The 17,078-nt window shown below is 41.1% G+C and overlaps 1 protein-coding gene across 1 annotated transcript in view; it reads right to left on the reverse strand.

Moving 5' to 3' along the window:
• The window catches only part of CEP57 (centrosomal protein 57), a 30,267-nt gene that overhangs the window by 2,302 nt on the left and 10,887 nt on the right, over positions 1–17,078 (reverse strand). Inside the window, exons 5-10 of the mRNA XM_063430560.1 lie at positions 14,959–15,075; positions 13,608–13,685; positions 12,566–12,667; positions 7,425–7,505; positions 2,157–2,368; positions 413–536 (exon numbers count right to left, since the gene is read on the reverse strand). Coding sequence (XP_063286630.1) covers positions 413–536; positions 2,157–2,368; positions 7,425–7,505; positions 12,566–12,667; positions 13,608–13,685; positions 14,959–15,075 — 714 coding nt within the window. The remainder of the gene's footprint in view (positions 1–412; positions 537–2,156; positions 2,369–7,424; positions 7,506–12,565; positions 12,668–13,607; positions 13,686–14,958; positions 15,076–17,078) is intronic.

A 17,078-nucleotide genomic window follows, 5' to 3' on the forward strand; every position in this document is an offset into this window, starting at 1 on the left:
CGATGCACAAATAGTTTAAGAAATGCAGTTCAGAAACATTGGTTGTATTTTTACCTCTCTGCCAATGTCAGCGGTCATTTGTGAAAGAATAAAAACAGCATTTAACAAAAGGCAACATATACATTTATTACTTGTTTGGCTAAAGGTTAGAGAGGCACTTTTATAATGGAGCACATCCGTTTCCAACATGCCCTGCTGAATAATCATGGCAAAATAAAGCCAGTTTTACAACAAAAGTGAATAAGCTACAAGTGCTGCTACAACCTACAATAACCGGAGTTTGTTAACCTGGAATGGTGCAAGCCCTGTTTTGGGGTGATGCACACAGGATTATAAATCCCGGGAAGTGGCTGTTCACATTAATACTTTGCCAGGTTTCACCATGACCCACGCTTGTTTCAGGATTGCTTACTTTGGTTATTTGATCTGCCTTTGCTTCCATTTTCCTCACCAAGGCCTCTAGTTCAATTTCCAAGTCTTCCTTAAGTCGGTCAGATCGTGCCTCCTGGATCTGCTTCACCAGTTCTTGGTGGTCACTAGTCAAGACACAAAAGCCATCTATTTATTATATGAACCGAAATATGTTTCTCTGTCTATGGTTGGAACTAAAGGGTGCATTCAAATTCTTTTCCAGAAATGTCTATTTAACAATATGATTTTTTTTACATTTTTGCTTTATAGGGCAGCGCAATGTTGTTTTGGCACTCAATGTTTGAGAAAATAAAGTTTTGAAAGAGTGCAGTGGACAAAATAAATGAAACACCTAGCAATATATAAATATTAAAGGGCAGCTGTTACCAAATTTTCACCTCTCATTAAAAAAAATGTTAATTACATTTAGTGAATCTTAAAGGGCTACTGTAGGCACTGTAACTGCTTCATCTGATTGAAGTGGTTATAGTGCTGTAGTTCCCTGGTACCGTTCTTTCATTTAGCGTTAATCTATTTAAAGTTTTAATGTGGCCTGGGTTGCCCCTCTGGGCTAATGAAGAAGCATAAGCTTGAGTCGCAATGGGTGTCTTAATTGCTTTCAGCCTATCAAACCACCCATTGCGCATATGAAGAGGTAGGACAAGAAGAAAGTGTGCGATTTCTGCTTTAGCAACACCTCCGTGTGGCCAGAGACCAATATTCAGTGTTAAACTGCTCAAACAATATAGCTTCTGTCCATCTTGGAATCCCATCACATGTACTGAGGTACGTGTAGAGGAATCTTCATGAACAAAAGTCTCCATTTTTATTCTAAGAAATGGTAGAGGTGGAAATAGTCAGAACCTTTATGAGAAATTCTGGAGTGCAGAGTGTAATATGTGTGTATGGGGCATTATCTTGAAATATGGGAACCTTGGCCTCTATTTAAGATTGTTGGATAAGCTTTTGCTAATTATTTAATATTTTTGCGTTAACATTTTTTTTTTTTTTTTAACTGTTTTGGGGTATTTTCAAAACATGAAAATATCTAAAATATATTATATATATGAAAATATATCAATGTTTCAGAAAATCTAAATGTTTTTCAAAACCTAAAATAATTAGAAAACCGCATCCAAATATACTAAGTTGAGGCCATAATATGTGAATAAAGTCTACAGCACACAGCGCACAGCGCACACAGCACAAACTCCTGTAAAAGTCTCATAGCCAATCCTCAGACATAATGACTTCCATGAGATAGTTGCACATAGCATTATGTATCTTTCACTTGTGTTTAATAGCTAGCAACTGGCAACAGCTCCCTCTAAACGTGAAACGTATCTGGATCAGTGTTATTTTGGCAGCAAATCTCAATTTAGTTTTAGTCATAGTCTTTTGACTAAAAAGCCGTATTAGTCGTATTTTAGTCATCTGAATTAAGTTGACTAAATTTCAAAGCTTTTAGTCGACAAAATGAACACTGGTCTGGATAAGCAAGATGAGAGATTACCCAGGAACTATACTATTAAATGAAAATCCACTTATTAAGATTAACATTTGCTGCTGCAAACGTAACTAATTTGGTTAGTTCAAAGTTGAACTCTTTATCATGTGGTGTTTCTGTCATTTTGTCCTTTTTTTCAGCAACACATTTGTATGTTTTTCAAGAATGAGAGGTCTAGACGGATATTCTTGCTCTGGTCTAGATTACGAAGTACAGAGAAACAAATGTTTCAACTCACAAGCTCATCTGTCCAAATTCGTCTTCCAAAGTGAACAGAACTTCTGAAAGTTCCTGGTAAGAGTTTAAAGGTGAAACGGAATCAGTGGACCACCTTACACCGTCTGGCTGTTCACAGAGTACTCGTTCATTGCACAGGGCCTTATTGTGTTGCTTCATCAGTGATAAGACATGCTGGACATTGGCTCTCACAGAGTGGCTGCTTCCTGTAGACTGAAGGAAAACCAATAAAAATCTCTGACTATTAAGAAAAAAAAAAATCAATCATAAGTTTTAGCAGGATTCAGACTGTGCAAGTCAATATATTTGTACAAGTATGCATAATTGCAAATACTATAGCTTTTCCATAAAAAAAAAGGAGATATTGGCAAAGCTGTTGAAGGAAGTAGTAGCAAACATTAGCAGGAATTATTGCTTGCATGCCGACAGTAAGGCAGTATAATAATGGGTCTTATAAACGTGGTAGTAGTAATGCAATGTGATAATGGGTCTTGTTCGGGTAGCAATAGTAAGCCAATACAGTAATGGGTCTGATTAGCATGGTGGTAAAAGGGCAATATGGTAATGGTTCTTGCTGGGGTAGTGACAGTAAGGCAGTATAGTAATGGGTCTGGTTAGCATGGTGGTAAAAGGTCAATATGGTAATGGATCTTGCTGGGGTAGTGGGTCTGGTTAGCATGGTGATAAAAAGGTCAATATAGTATTGGATCTTGCTGGGGTAGTAATAGTAAGGCAGTATAGTATTGGATCTTGCTGGGGTAGTAATAGTAAGGCAGTATAGTAACGGATCTTGCTGGGGTAGTAATAGTAAGGCAGTATAGTAACGGATCTTGCTGGGGTAGTAATAGTAAGGCAGTATAGTAACGGATCTTGCTGGGGTAGTAATAGTAAGGCAGTATAGTAACGGATCTTGCTGGGGTAGTAATAGTAAGGCAGTATAGTAACGGATCTTGCTGGGGTAGTAATAGTAAGGCAGTATAGGAACGGATCTTGCTGGGGTAGTAATAGTAAGGCAGTATAGTAACGGATCTTGCTGGGGTAGTAATAGTAAGGCAGTATAGTAACGGATCTTGCTGGGGTAGTGATAGTAATGCAGTATAGTAACGGATCTTGCCGGGGTAGTGATAGTAACGGATCTTGCTGGGGTAGTAATAGTAAGGCAGTATAGTAATGGATCTTGCTGGGGTAGTGATAGTAAGGCAGTATAGTAAAGGATCTTGCTGGGGTAGTGATAGTAAGGCAGTATAGTAATGGATCTTGCTGGGGTAGGGATAGTAAGTCAGTATAGTAATGGTTCTTGCTGGGGTAGTGACAGTAAGGCAGTATAGTAATGGGTCTTGCTGGGGTAGGGATAGTAAGTCAGTATAGTAATGGGTCTTGCTGGGGTAGGGATAGTAAGTCAGTATAGTAATGGGTCTTGCTGGGGTTGGGATAGTAAGTCAGTATAGTAATGGGTCTTGCTGGGGTAGGGATAGTAAGTCAGTATAGTAATGGGTCTTGTTGGGATAGTATCTATTATACTATTATCTGCTTAGATTGGGTCTTAACTTTCTTTGTTCCGTTTACTCAAAGAGAAACAAATTCACATTTTTTCTCTGGATAAAGTACAGACAGGAACAAAATAAATAGTAGCGTGGAAAATGAGTATTATTAGTCATCGTCTAAAGCAGTATACTATCTGTATTATATTATAACGTACACTAATTATCCATATTAATATACACGTTCACTGTTCGATTGAGAATGAGCATCCACATAGTTTAGAATATTTCAGAATGGAAAAAAAACATAAGGTTCAAGGTTTACAAAATAAAACAAATGTTAAAAGGCTGCAATTTGTCAGAAATCTAAAAAGCACGCACTGGGCAGGCTACAATAAAAGACCTAAAATCAAGGAGCCATGGCTGATCAAAGCACAGGATGCTAAATGTAGATTTTAAATGGCATTAAACAGAACGTCTCGCTTTCTACTTCCTACCATGAACAGGTCATTTAGCCCAGTTTTAATGGATACGGCTGAAATTAGGAGACTCTCTTAATGTTAAAGTCAGAGTATCTATTTTACATCCTGTGCTTTGATCTTCAACTTTCCATTTCATGAACCACTCGGATTTATATTAAACAAAAAAACAGGAACCTTGAAGAAAAAGTATGAATGCCACATTGATCTATGGATTATTTGCTCACACAGTTACTACATTGATAATTCCTAATCACACAAACTGCAGGCACTGGGAATATCCTACTGAAAGGACTGTGAGCTAGGGGTAAACAAACTGCTGGATCCATAATAGTAAGGTGTCAGTGTTTGGAGAGTGGATACAATCATCTAGCACAATAAATAGCACAGTATACAACATATGTAATAAATAAGTGTAGTGCATGCCCTGGAGCCGGTTAATAAGGAAGCCAAGCTCTCCGGTGCTCCGTCACACTAAGTATAGTAGTAAATAACAAAACTGAGGTAGAGAAAAAAAAACAAACAAACAAGATTCTTTCCATTTCTACTATAAGACAGAAAGGAGTTACCAACTAAACACCATCCACAGCTCACAGGTAATGGATTAAACCCACTAAGATTGAAGTGGTCTGGGTGCCAATAGTGTCCCTCTTTTCTGGAAATTACACCATCAAAGGGTAAACCGTTACTTCCCAGGATTTTTAAGAATATGTTTATATGACCCTATAATTAATATGTATTTGTGAGGTGTGAAAAATAAAATTGTAATGTAGAAAAAGGTTTACACAACAAGTTTTAGGACAGAGAAGGGGGAGCTACCCTTTAAGTAAAACATTGGAAATAAAAAATAAAACACGAGTAAGATACCATACACAATAGTATAATAGTAATGCAAATAGATATGTATACAAAGGTACAGTGACACTAGTTTTTCAGAAAAGACCTGTGTCTTAATGTCGTTTCTTAAATCCAAGCTTAGTATGCAGAAACACTAGTAACATTGTATCAGCCGGAATGCATAGACTCCTGCAATTCAATAAACTGGAGTCAATATGAATAGGCTGTTGATAATCAAGTACTGCTCCCTGACTGAGACCGCACATTAGAACTTCCACGCCGGACAGTGCGTTCTCAGCAACTTATGCCGCTATGACTTATGTTCTCACTTCTGTTTTTTGCTATATACAAGTTGTTGCGGCCTTCCATGCCCAGTCCTGGCAAGCACCACTGCCGAGCGGGGTACTGGCTGCACGGAGCTACTTTAGTTTGGTGGAGCTACCTCCCCCCCGCTGCCACCTTGGTTAGGGGCACCCACAATCCTCGACTTAGCCAAGACCAGTTTTGAGCACAATGCTCACACTTTAAGACCCCATGAAACGGCTGAAGAGTAGAAGAGTGAAATGACGCGCTTAACGCAAAATAACCAGTGTACCAAATTCCAGTTACTAACATTTATATTTAAGGTTCCATAGTGCACCAGCCTACGGCGATCACATAGCTCAAGGGCATACGTATCAACCTACAATGTCCCACCTAATCCCGCCACGCGACCAACCGATGTCTTGGTAAATCCAGGCCCCCTGGGATTATGTAAACCCCTTGGGTGGTCCAACAGACGCAGCAATAACGTCTCAATAGGTATGCCCTTTGTTATTATCTCTTTGTTTTTCTCTACCTATACCCCACTCCATTTTAAAATACTGCAAATACACGGACACTAAGTCCCCACCTCACAGGCAGAATAGTCTAAACCATCACAGGGAAATAAGCAAAGCCGTATGCGCTGGCACTGACATCAGCTCTTGTAACAAAACTTGTTTTAAAAAAGCCGCTCAGGAACCACCTTAGAATATAAAGAGACCATTTCCCCCTTGTAACTGGACGATACACAGTTCTGGAGGTACAACACTGACTGAGATCTGTTTATTTTGTCACAAATGATTTTACATGCACAGACCCTTAAATGGGGTCTCCAAAACAACAAAGGGTTTCAATCCCATAGAAATAGACAGCGTTAAGCATTCATATTATGTAATATCATCGAAACTGGTTCATTAATAAAAAAATTAAAAAAAAGTTATTGACTCCTCAAACCCCAATCTGAAGATTGGCCCGCCCTGTATATTAATATTAAACTATGGGATGGCATCAGGGTACTCTAGGTGTCCTAACCACTACAAGCTAGCCTAAGTCAAGTCAAAAGCACAGGCATTTGAATTCACTTGAGGATGTGTAAAGGTTGTGCCAGGAAGAAAAGGGAAGAAAGGAGGGAAAAAACAAAACAAAAAACAACCACTTTCATCTAGAGATATTCTACTAACTGAATAATACAAAGCACCTTTGTCTTTGCTTTATAAAGAAGACATCAGTGCGTTAGAGGCGGATTTAAAGCAGCCAATTAAAGTCGCTTGTATCCATGTTAAAGGTTGCATTCTACAGTTGATAAGGGATTTAACTTAAACTACAATTGCAGGCAAATCGAGTCTATGCAAATCTCTCAGTGCATTACCATTTGTTACCAGTAGATGGAAGTGACAGACCAAAAGAATTATTGCAGAGTTAGAGCAGACACAAAATATACAGCCTCCATAACCACTACAGCTTCAGTTTGACAGCAGTGTGGGACTTACCAGCTCTCAAAGCCCACCCTCTTCTCAGCTTGGTAAGTCATACGAGGAAGATTCACTTTCCTGGTTGTGCATCCAAACTATAGTTCTGGGTTAGCAGGATCACAATCAAATCTCCATTACCACTTTTGGCATTCCCGATTGCCACAGGCATCTACGTCGCAGCGAGTCCACGTCGCAGCGAGTCCACGTCGCAGCGAGTCCACGTCGCAGCGAGTCCACGTCGCAGCGAGTCCACGTCCGCTTAGCCCACTGCTTGCAGGTTATCAATGCTGTCCAATCCTGAAAGGATTTGTACAGATAATGCAGAAACCTTCTGCATTATGGCAGTGACAGAAAAGCGGAGGGACTGTGTTTAGCTGCACTAAACTGCTCTGTAACCAGTACAATAAGCTGTAAAGCGTACCTCACAGCAAATTCTTTAAAGTATCGTATAGTTGTATAAATAGTAATTAAAGATCTGCATAAGGATGTGTGTGACTAGCAGTGTGTGTGGTCTGCAATACTCGTCACACAAATCTTTTGGGCCATGCTAAGAAGCAGCATTATAACGTCACAGTATGCACCTGGGATGCAGTCCTATTTAATAGAATATGTGCACAAACAAACCGGAAGACATTAACAATCTTAACAGAAAACATGGAGGTAACGTTCCCCATTTGTCAGAGGTGAGCTTCCTTACCGTGCCAGCAACGAATGGTACATCACCAAGGCTTAATCTGTAGTGTGGCTGTACAGAAGAACTGCTTAAATGGCTAGGCATCTGAAAACAGGATAAACATAAATGAATAGGCATTTAACTATAAGGCATCACTTTCACTCTATGGTGTTAACATTACAAACAATGTATATTATAAATTCACAGAACAGGAAACGTGAAATACAGATGGAAATCTCTAATCTCAGAAAATGAAAATTAAGTACCGTATATACTCGAGTATACGTCGACCCGAATATAAGTCGAGACCCCTAATTTTACCCCCCCAAAAATGGGAAAACTTATTGACTCGAGTATAAGACTAGGGTGGGAAATGCAGCAGCTACTGGTAAATTTCTAAATAAAATTAGATCCCCAAAATATTATATTAAATATTTATTTACAGTGTGTATGAGTGCAGTGCAGTGTGTGTAATGAGTGCAGTGTGTGTAATGAGTGCAGTGTGTGTAATGAGTGCAGTGTGTGTAATGAGTGCAGTGTGTGTAATGAGTGCAGTGTGTGTAATGAGTGCAGTGTGTGTAATGAGTGCAGTGTGTGTAATGAGTGCAGTGTGTGTATGAGTGCAGTGTGTGTATGAGTATGTGATGCAGAGCCTTGGTGCGGGGTGGGCATTTTTATATTATTATAATATTTTTTTATATTATTAATTTCAATTTTTTTTTTTATATTATTATTAATATTTTTTTTTATAATTATTATTGATGTTATTTTTTTCGTCCCCCCTCCCTGCTTGTTAGCTGGCCAGGGAGGGGGACTCTCATTCCCTGGTGGTCCAGTGGCATTGGCAGATCAGTGGAGGGGGGCTGGCAGGAAGCGTTTAATTACCTTTCCTGCAGCTCCTGTCAGCTCCCTTCTCTCTCCTGCATTCCGGTCAGCTCCCTCTGCAAGTCTCGCGGTGTTAGTGCCGCGCGGAGCTCTGACCCCGCGGCTCTCGCGAGACTTGCAGAGGGAGCTGACCGGAACACAGGAGAGAGAAGGGAGCTGGCAGGAAAGGTAAGTAAACGCTCTCTGCCAGCCCCCCTCCTACACGGCCCCTTGTCTGTATTATGGCAATGTAAGTTGCCATAATACAGACACTGACTCGAGTATAAGACGAGTGGGGGTTTTTCAGCACAAAAAATGTGCTAAAAAACTCGACCTGTACTCGAGTATATACGGTAAGTAGTTTGCTTGTTTTAACCAATTAAATATACAGAGTATTATTATCTAATGCTGAATGCACTCCGATCACTGCATTGTTAGAGGAGACAGGCTGGAATTTAAAGCAAATAAACCAATGATGGTTTTGTTAGATTTTGCATTGGACACAAATGGATATATATTTTAAAAGTAAACCATTCTCTATAGCAACCTGGGGTATGCTCACCACAAGAGGGAGTACACCAGGAGCTGGTTGGCAGGGAGCTAAGATGGAGTAGACACTTGCTTACATAGATGGCTGTTGCCTAATCTGCCTGAATGTGCGGTGTCTGGAGTGGAGAATGGAGGGGGAGAATTAAGGGGAATGTGAGGAAGCCCTGACGTCTGCGTTCTTTACAACACTGCTCCCTTGCACACCCTGTGGACATGCCAGGAGCCGATTATGACGACACTCTGGCTCCAACATTACTAAACATCATGCGTGGGAGCCGTGCTGGAAGAGCATGAGATGACAGCAGCCACACTAGATCCCAGGGAAAGTGTCCCCACTGGACCTTTAGATTAATAGCTTTTACACTCCTCTGAACATACACAATATTCACATTATGTCATATTTATTTAAAAAATATTCTTTACTACCTTTAAACTAGACTTGTTCTTCAATATGGAATTAACTACAGGTGCATTTAAAATTTTAATTAATAGAAATTCCTTTCTTGAGGCAGGGGTACTTAGGAATTCTTTTAAGAACTTCTCCGAAAAAGGTCGAGAAACACTGCTTTATAGAACATGTGAAAAACCTTACAACACAAGGAATGACTGCAGACGTAATGTATGTACATATCTAGGTTAATACCTCATGTCCCATTTTTCAGATTAAATATGTAGAATGTGAGGTCACTAGTTAATAAGGGCAACTTTTATTTTGTGTTCGAAGTGAATTCAGATCCCACCAGCCTTGTTAAACTCTGGAGAACGTTAAACCATAGTGGCTACATTTATTTTAATAGTTTTGGTTTACACAAACCGGTCCTAGCATTATCTTAAAAAGGAACACTCCAAACACCAAAACAACTTATGCTCTTTTCATTGGTTATGGAGCAACAACGTCCCCTCTCAACGTCCCTATAATAACTCAAACTTGTGTAGCTGCTAGCCCATCTTCCTGTTTAAATACACAACACGGGGGGAGCTACACATCCAACACTCACAGACCTATTTGCACAGTAAGCACGTCGTAAAGAACCCCATTATATGGCAGTCTTCATGTGCAGTAGTCATATTTCAAAGAACTTCACAGACACAAATGCAGCTATAGTCAGACTGTGCAGTAGTTTAATTATATTTTTACATCAACTGGACTGGATCCTTGGATTTAATGCAAATCTCGGTAATTTGCTGCAAAACAAATGAACCTTACGAGTGTCTAAATCTTTTGCATGTTTTTACATAAAGCATTACAATACGATTTAACTTCTGCAAGGAGTGAGATTTTAAAGTAGTTTTAATGAAATTAAATAAAGGGCTCATTTGTAATGATAATTTGCTGATATTATAATAAGCTATTTGTGTTAATGATATTATGAGACCTTTAAGATGGTAACGGGAGATGATGTCCAACAGCAAGTGGATAGTTAAAACTTGCCCACACTGTCTTTATAATTAATGCAAGACAATGCACCTTCTCAGACACGCCAATTGATTTTAAAGCACATTTACAGATTGCACACTGTGGAAAACTGGATTAATATCTTGTCCAAATGTTTCCACCACATCGTGAATTTTAGACTTCTCTGTCTGACCCATAAAGCAATTAGATTGAAAACGATTGCTTTTCACAGCCTTGAGATATGGAGCAGAGAGCGGTGATTTCATTTGGCTAACTCATTAGATACAAGATCTGCTCTATTAGATGCTATATAAGTCAAACTGCAGAGTGGGTGTGTTGGAACACTGGTGGCCTATATACTGAACAGTAGAATTGCGAAGACCTGATTAGGTAATTACCACTTCTACATAGCCGAGCCATGCTGGAGATATTTCCAGCTGATCTGGCCTAACATATAGAAGTAATGATAAATGAATAATTGTAAGATCATATTAAAGTCCCCTTTAAGTAAATAATCATATGGTGTTAGTAATGTCTAAACTCCGCACAGATTCAGAACTAGGAGACTGTATTGTTTGATTGATGGTGAAAAAGGAACTTACTCTTTGTAAACAAAGCACCTTCTGGTGTCTATCCATATTTTGAAAAGACCCATATATATATGCCTCCTTAAATATAGCAAAATCTTACTGTATTCAAGCCTGCAGCTGTAAATCTGCATGCCGTTTGTCTCAGAAAAATAAGCAGTGTGCTGACATCATATATATATATCATATAGTTATACAATTTACTAATTTATACTTTACCTACATATATTTTCTGAGATCCCTAGCCTACAGCGGTCTATAGACGAAGTCCGGTGTTTCAATAAGTATCTATTGCAGTTTTTCTGCAACATTGTATCAGGTTTCATTCACCTGTATTTTAGTCTATTCCTGTGTTGGGAGAATATTTAGCCATTGAACATAAAGGGACACTATAGTCACCCAGATCACTTCAGCTCAATGAAGTGGTCTGGGTGCCAGGTCCCTCAGGTTTAATACCCTTCAGATGCAAACATAGCAGTTTCAGAGAAACCGCTATGTTTACACTTGGGGTTAATCCAGCCTCTAGTGGCTGTCTTCCGGACAGCTGTAACTCTGCATGCTGTTTGTCTAAAAAAAATAAGCAGTGTGCTGACATCATCAGAAGTGGTCGCCTGATCCAAACACAATGCTTCCCCATAGGATTGGCTGAGACTGACAAGGAGGCAGATCAGGAGCAGAGCCAGCATGATTCAAACACAGCCCTGGCCACTCAGCATCTCCTCATAGAGATGAATTGAATCAATACATCTTTATGAGGAAAATTCAGTGTCTGCATGCAGAGGGAGGAGATACTAAATGTTTGGGTGCATTTTAGACAGCCATGACCCAGGAAGGATCTCTAAAAGCCATCTGAGGAGTGGCCAGTGAAGTTATCACTAGGCTGTAATGTAAACACTGCATTTTCTCTGAAAAGACAGTGTTTACAGCAAAAAGCCTGAAGGTAATGATTCTACTCACCAGAACAAATTCAATAAGCTGTAGTTGTTCTGGGGACTATATAGTGTCCCTTTAAGCCAGGGCTGTCCAACCTGCGGCCCCCCAGATGTTGCTTAACTTCAACTACCATGATTCTTTCAATGAAACAGATGGGTAGGGAATCATGGGAGTTGTAGTTCAGCAATATCTTCGGGGCCGCAGGTTGGAAAGCCCTGCTTTAAGCAATCTCAATTCTGGTTATATATGAGAACCAGAGGAATAAAATCAGTCCAATAACGTCTCTTAGATGTATGCTCTTATAAAAGATACCGTAGGTTAATATCCTTGCTATGAGGATAGCAGGGAAACTAGCCAATAGGAGCCAAAAATACTCTAGTAACAAACTAAATATCCTGAGTAAATATCCTCATCAATATTAGTATGGTACATAAAAAATAGAATAAAATAAAATTTGATTTTATTTTTTAAATGTTGGGTTATGCCCCAATTACCCTACAACCAACACAAGTTCAATGTTAGTTTATCGTCCACTGTGTTTGTTCTTTGTTGCAATATTTAATGTACGCAGTATGATAGCAATATTGCCAAACAATTTTTACATCAGTGAGGGAGATGCTAACAGAGTGTGTTTCAATTGTGATATTTAAAAACTGCAGTCATGTTACCAAGTCAAGGAAAATATATTTTAGGCTGTTTAAATCGTGTAGTCGCTTGCTGCTTCTGTAAATAAAACAAGCAATGCACCTGAGAGCTTCGCCAAAATAAAACTTATTTAAATACCTTTAACGTAAAACTACAAAAGGAGTAGAGCATAACTATTGAAAGACAAATACCTTGTCTAGCTGGGCAGTCTTAATTTTCTTCACTTTCATTTGCTTTGAAGGAGGGGTTAAGGAGCGAAGCAATATGCGATTCGTTTCCAAACCAGTCTGAAGCTTCAAGAGGTTAAAAAAAATATAAATGACAAACAATGGTTACAATCTCTCCCATACATTTCAATACAGGGTTCTTGAAATATTTTGGTCTAAAATTTGAAATTACTAACAATTCACGCTTTAGTGAAAATTCCTGATAGAGGCAGCATTGTCAGGTAACTTGGAATGAGATTTGTAAGAGCCAGAAAAGGGTTTATATATTTATAACAGACAATGCTTACCACATCCATTATTAGTTCATTAGCAAGAATTATTTAAAAATACATGCAAAGGAGATCACTTCTACATGCCTATCAAAGTTGAAGTGTCAAAGGGAGGAAGGGAAAAGGGAGGGGACAGGGAGGAAGGGAAAAGGGAGGGGACAGGGAGGAAGGGAAAAGGGAGGGGACAGGGAGGAAGGGAAAAGGGAGGGGACAGGGAGGAAGGGAAAGGGGAGGGGACAGGGAGGAAGGGAAAGGGGAGGGGACAGGGAGGAAGGGAAAGGGGAGGGGACAGGGAGGAAGGGAAAGGGGAGGGGACAGGGAGGAAGGGAAAGGGGAGGGGACAGGGAGGAAGGGAAAGGGGAGGGGACAGGGAGGAAGGGAAAGGGGAGGGGACAGGGAGGAAGGGAAAGGGGAGGGGACAGGGAGGAAGGGAAAGGGGAGGGGACAGGGAGGAAGGGAAAGGGGAGGGGACAGGGAGGAAGGGAAAGGGGAGGGGACAGGGAGGAAGGGAAAGGGGAGGGGACAGGGAGGAAGGGAAAGGGGAGGGGACAGGGAGGAAGGGAAAGGGGAGGGGACAGGGAGGAAGGGAAAGGGGAGGGGACAAGGAGGAAGGGAAAGGGGAGGGGAAAGGGGAGGGGACAAGGAGGAAGGGAAAGGGGAGGGGAAAGGGGGGGAGGAAGGGAGGGAACAAGGAAGGAAGGATCCGGTTTCTATTTCACAGTCAGAAATCTGAATACCTGAGCTGCTTTTTCTTGCACCAGTTTACGTTGATGCTCCTCTTCTCTAAGCCTCTGTTCAATTTCACGAATTTTGCTCTAAATAAAACACACAAACATTGTTTAAGCCGTCATTGTTGGGGAATTATTTGGAGAAATCTTTAGGGCTGATTAGATCTGAAATTCAGCAGCTTGTGACAAAATAAACCAGAAGCTGCCTTATCTGTCCCAGGACACTCACACTTTTCTCTTCTATAATTTAGCGGTTGTGATGTAACCATTGAAGTGTTATATGTGTGCCCATCGCACCCTTTAAATGCTTGATGTCATTAATGCTTCAGATGTTTACATTGCTCTTGATTCACACTGCTTACAGGCCCTTTTCTGATACTATTCAGCCAGGATTGTGTTGCAATGGGCACCCCCTTTACTTCCTCCTTACTTATTTACAGGATTACTTTATTCTTTTTAATTGTTTTGTTAAACATATACTGTTTTCACAAACATTTGCTTTTAAAGGGAATTGTTGTGTGATAAATTCATAAAGAGATTAAACTAAACCAATTGTATCAGAACTGTAGTCCCCATGGTAGTTAACAAAGACAGGTAGATAGATCTGAAAATCAATTACAAATATGTTAAAGCTCCCCGGCTCAAGTGTAAGTGTAGCGATCCATGGCTCATCAACTTGATCCAAGGATAAATCTGACTGCCATTCTGGGGTCAAGAAGGATTTTTTTCCCCCTAGTTTGTTGCAAAATTGGAAGCGCTTCAAACTGTTTTTTTTTTTTCCTTTTTTTGGATCAACAGCAAAAAAACAAATGTGAGGAAGGCTGAACTTGATGGACGCAAGTCTCTATTCAGCTACGTAACTTTAGAAAGGAAGGTATTCTGCTCAGATAAAAAGTGTGTAATGTTATTTCTAAAACACAACAAACCTTAAAAACAGCTTTGATTACTTGTTAAGTAATCATAAGCCATTACAATCCTGGTATTATAGTACAATATTTAATGGAACATTCACATAGGCCCATAACCACTACAGATAGCTGTAGTGATTATGTTACCCCCAATTGTAAAGAGTAATGGTAAGAATTCTTACTTTGGGTCCAGCTTTCTATCGGAGCTAGCTCAGGAGAGCTAATGGAAGAGTTTCTGTTAGAAGTTGAGCCAGGGAGCGCACCTCATGGACTTAAGGTAAGAAGTTAAACCATTCCAAAAAGGTTTGACTGCTTGCAATGGAGGGCGAAAGGGCACTCCTGGCACTGTCACCACAACCACCCCACAGCACGCTGCAGTGGTAATGGTGCTTGAAGTGTTCCTTTAAAAATAAAAGCGAGCTTAGCAAGGGAAAGCTGGTAGCTTCACTGACCTCTGCCAGGACTTGCATAGTGGTAAGTTTCAAGTATTCTTGTTCTAGGGTGTCTAGCTTTTCTAGTTTTGCTTTCAAATTGAAAGTCTCCGTGGATCGATCTCCTTCAAGCGATACCTTAAAGATAAGGAAAAATAGATCAGAAAATGTAGGAAATAAAAACAATTAAAAATAAAAAACACTACAATCAGGAGATTCAATTTTGACATTTGCACCTACAAAACATGGTATTTGTTTATTAAGCCCCTGCTATCATGCTCTTCTTTATTCTGAACATAGCAACAGGTGTTTAGACATTGTAGAACGGATCATATTGATGTGGTGTAGCGGTACTTACCCTCTCCAGGGGCCGGCCGGGGTCCTCCCTTCTCGCCGCGCGCGGCTCAGCCAACGATGGGATCAGTCAGGCGGGCAGTGACCGCGAGAAGCGGCCACATGTCCCGCCCGACACTAAGAGCGCGCCGCGCGTCTCGGGCGCGCTCTTAAAGGGACAGTGGGAGACTAAATTAGAATCAGTCTCCCATTGGCCCCTGTCAGGCCACATTCCCCATACACTCACGTTTTGGGGGCGTGGATATGACAGGGGCCAATCAAAGTGAACCTTTAGGGTATTTATACTCACCTGTTTCCCTTGCTCTTTGCCCTATCGTGGTTTCTGTCCAGTTCCCTTTAGTGCTTGTATCGTTCAGTTGGTTTTTTGGTGCTTGACCTTGGCTTTGTTCCTGACTCCGCTCTCTCCTTATCCTTGCTTGCTTATCCGCTGTTTTGTCCTCTGTGTACCAGTCCTCGGCTTGTTCTACGTTACGCTGTCTCTCAGTTCCCTTGACCTCGGCTTGTTCTGACTCTGTCTTTCTCTCGTCCTAGTCCGGCCATTCTAAGGTCCGGTAAGACGAACTCTGTTTCTTGTCTCTTGACTGTGAACTATTCCTGCGTGTTGGGGTATATTACCGTGACATTACGATAGGGCCATGGACCCCGCAGGTTTAGGTCAACAGATGGCCACTCATGAGGCTAGATTCGCAGAACAGGATCACCGTATGGATCAAATGGCTCAAGCCATCCAGACACTGTTATCCAGATCTGTTCCGGTACCTGTACCTACGCCTCCTGTAAACCCTATACCGGACACAGCTAATATGTCTAATGCTTCTGCACATCTAACCCCGCCACCTAGGTATGGAGGGGACGCTAAGACATGTAGGGGATTCCTTAATCAAGTGGAATTCCACTTCGAAATGTACCCACGTTCATTTCCCACTGACAGATCTAAGGTGGGTTTTCTTATGCACCAGCTTACGGATAAGGCACTAGAATGGGCAAATCCTATTTGGGAGGCTAATGGGCCTATGGTACACGACTTCAATAGCTTCCTCACAGCGTTCCGTAGAACATTTGACACGACTAAAAGGTCAAAAAATGCCGCCAGGGCATTAATGAGAATAAAGCAAGGATCTAAATCTGTAGCTGATTATGCTATTCAGTTCCGGACCCTTGCCTCACAGGTAGATTGGACTAATAATGGCCTTACTACTGCCTTTATGGAAGGTCTGTCTGATACTATCTTAGATGAGGTAGCAGCTAAGGACCTCCCTGTACCCCTGGAGGACCTGATTGACTATCTTATCGATATAGATAACAGGATCCGTGACAGGTTATATACCAGGTCCAGAAATAGACATTTTGTTCCCTTTAACTCCCCTAGAGCTGAGATTCCCGAGAGATCTAAGGGTTCTGAGGAGGAACCTATGCAGTTAGGGGTTGCTAAACTTACCGACGCTGAAAAGCTTTATAGGAGAAAGGAGGGACTTTGTCTTTATTGTGGTAGGAGGGGTCATATGAGACAAGAATGTTCCGTGCGTCCGGGAAACTATCGCACCTAAGACCGTATAGAGGACTGGCCTTGGGTGTGACATCACAGTCCTCACATTTGCCTCTTAATAAGTTACTTCTTCCTGTTTCCCTGCACTGTTCACGCTCCTCGCCTTGTGCGTTCTTTCCACGCTCGTTTTCCTGCCAGGCCTGCTCCTCCCCGCCCGGTGGGCGTGTCTTCAGGGGGGGGTACTGTAGCGGTACTTACCCTCTCCAGGGGCCGGCCGGGGTCCTCCCTTCTCGCCGCGCGC

The sequence above is a fragment of the Pelobates fuscus genome, chromosome 1, assembly GCF_036172605.1.
Source record: "Pelobates fuscus isolate aPelFus1 chromosome 1, aPelFus1.pri, whole genome shotgun sequence".
Taxonomy (NCBI): Eukaryota; Metazoa; Chordata; class Amphibia; order Anura; family Pelobatidae; genus Pelobates; species Pelobates fuscus.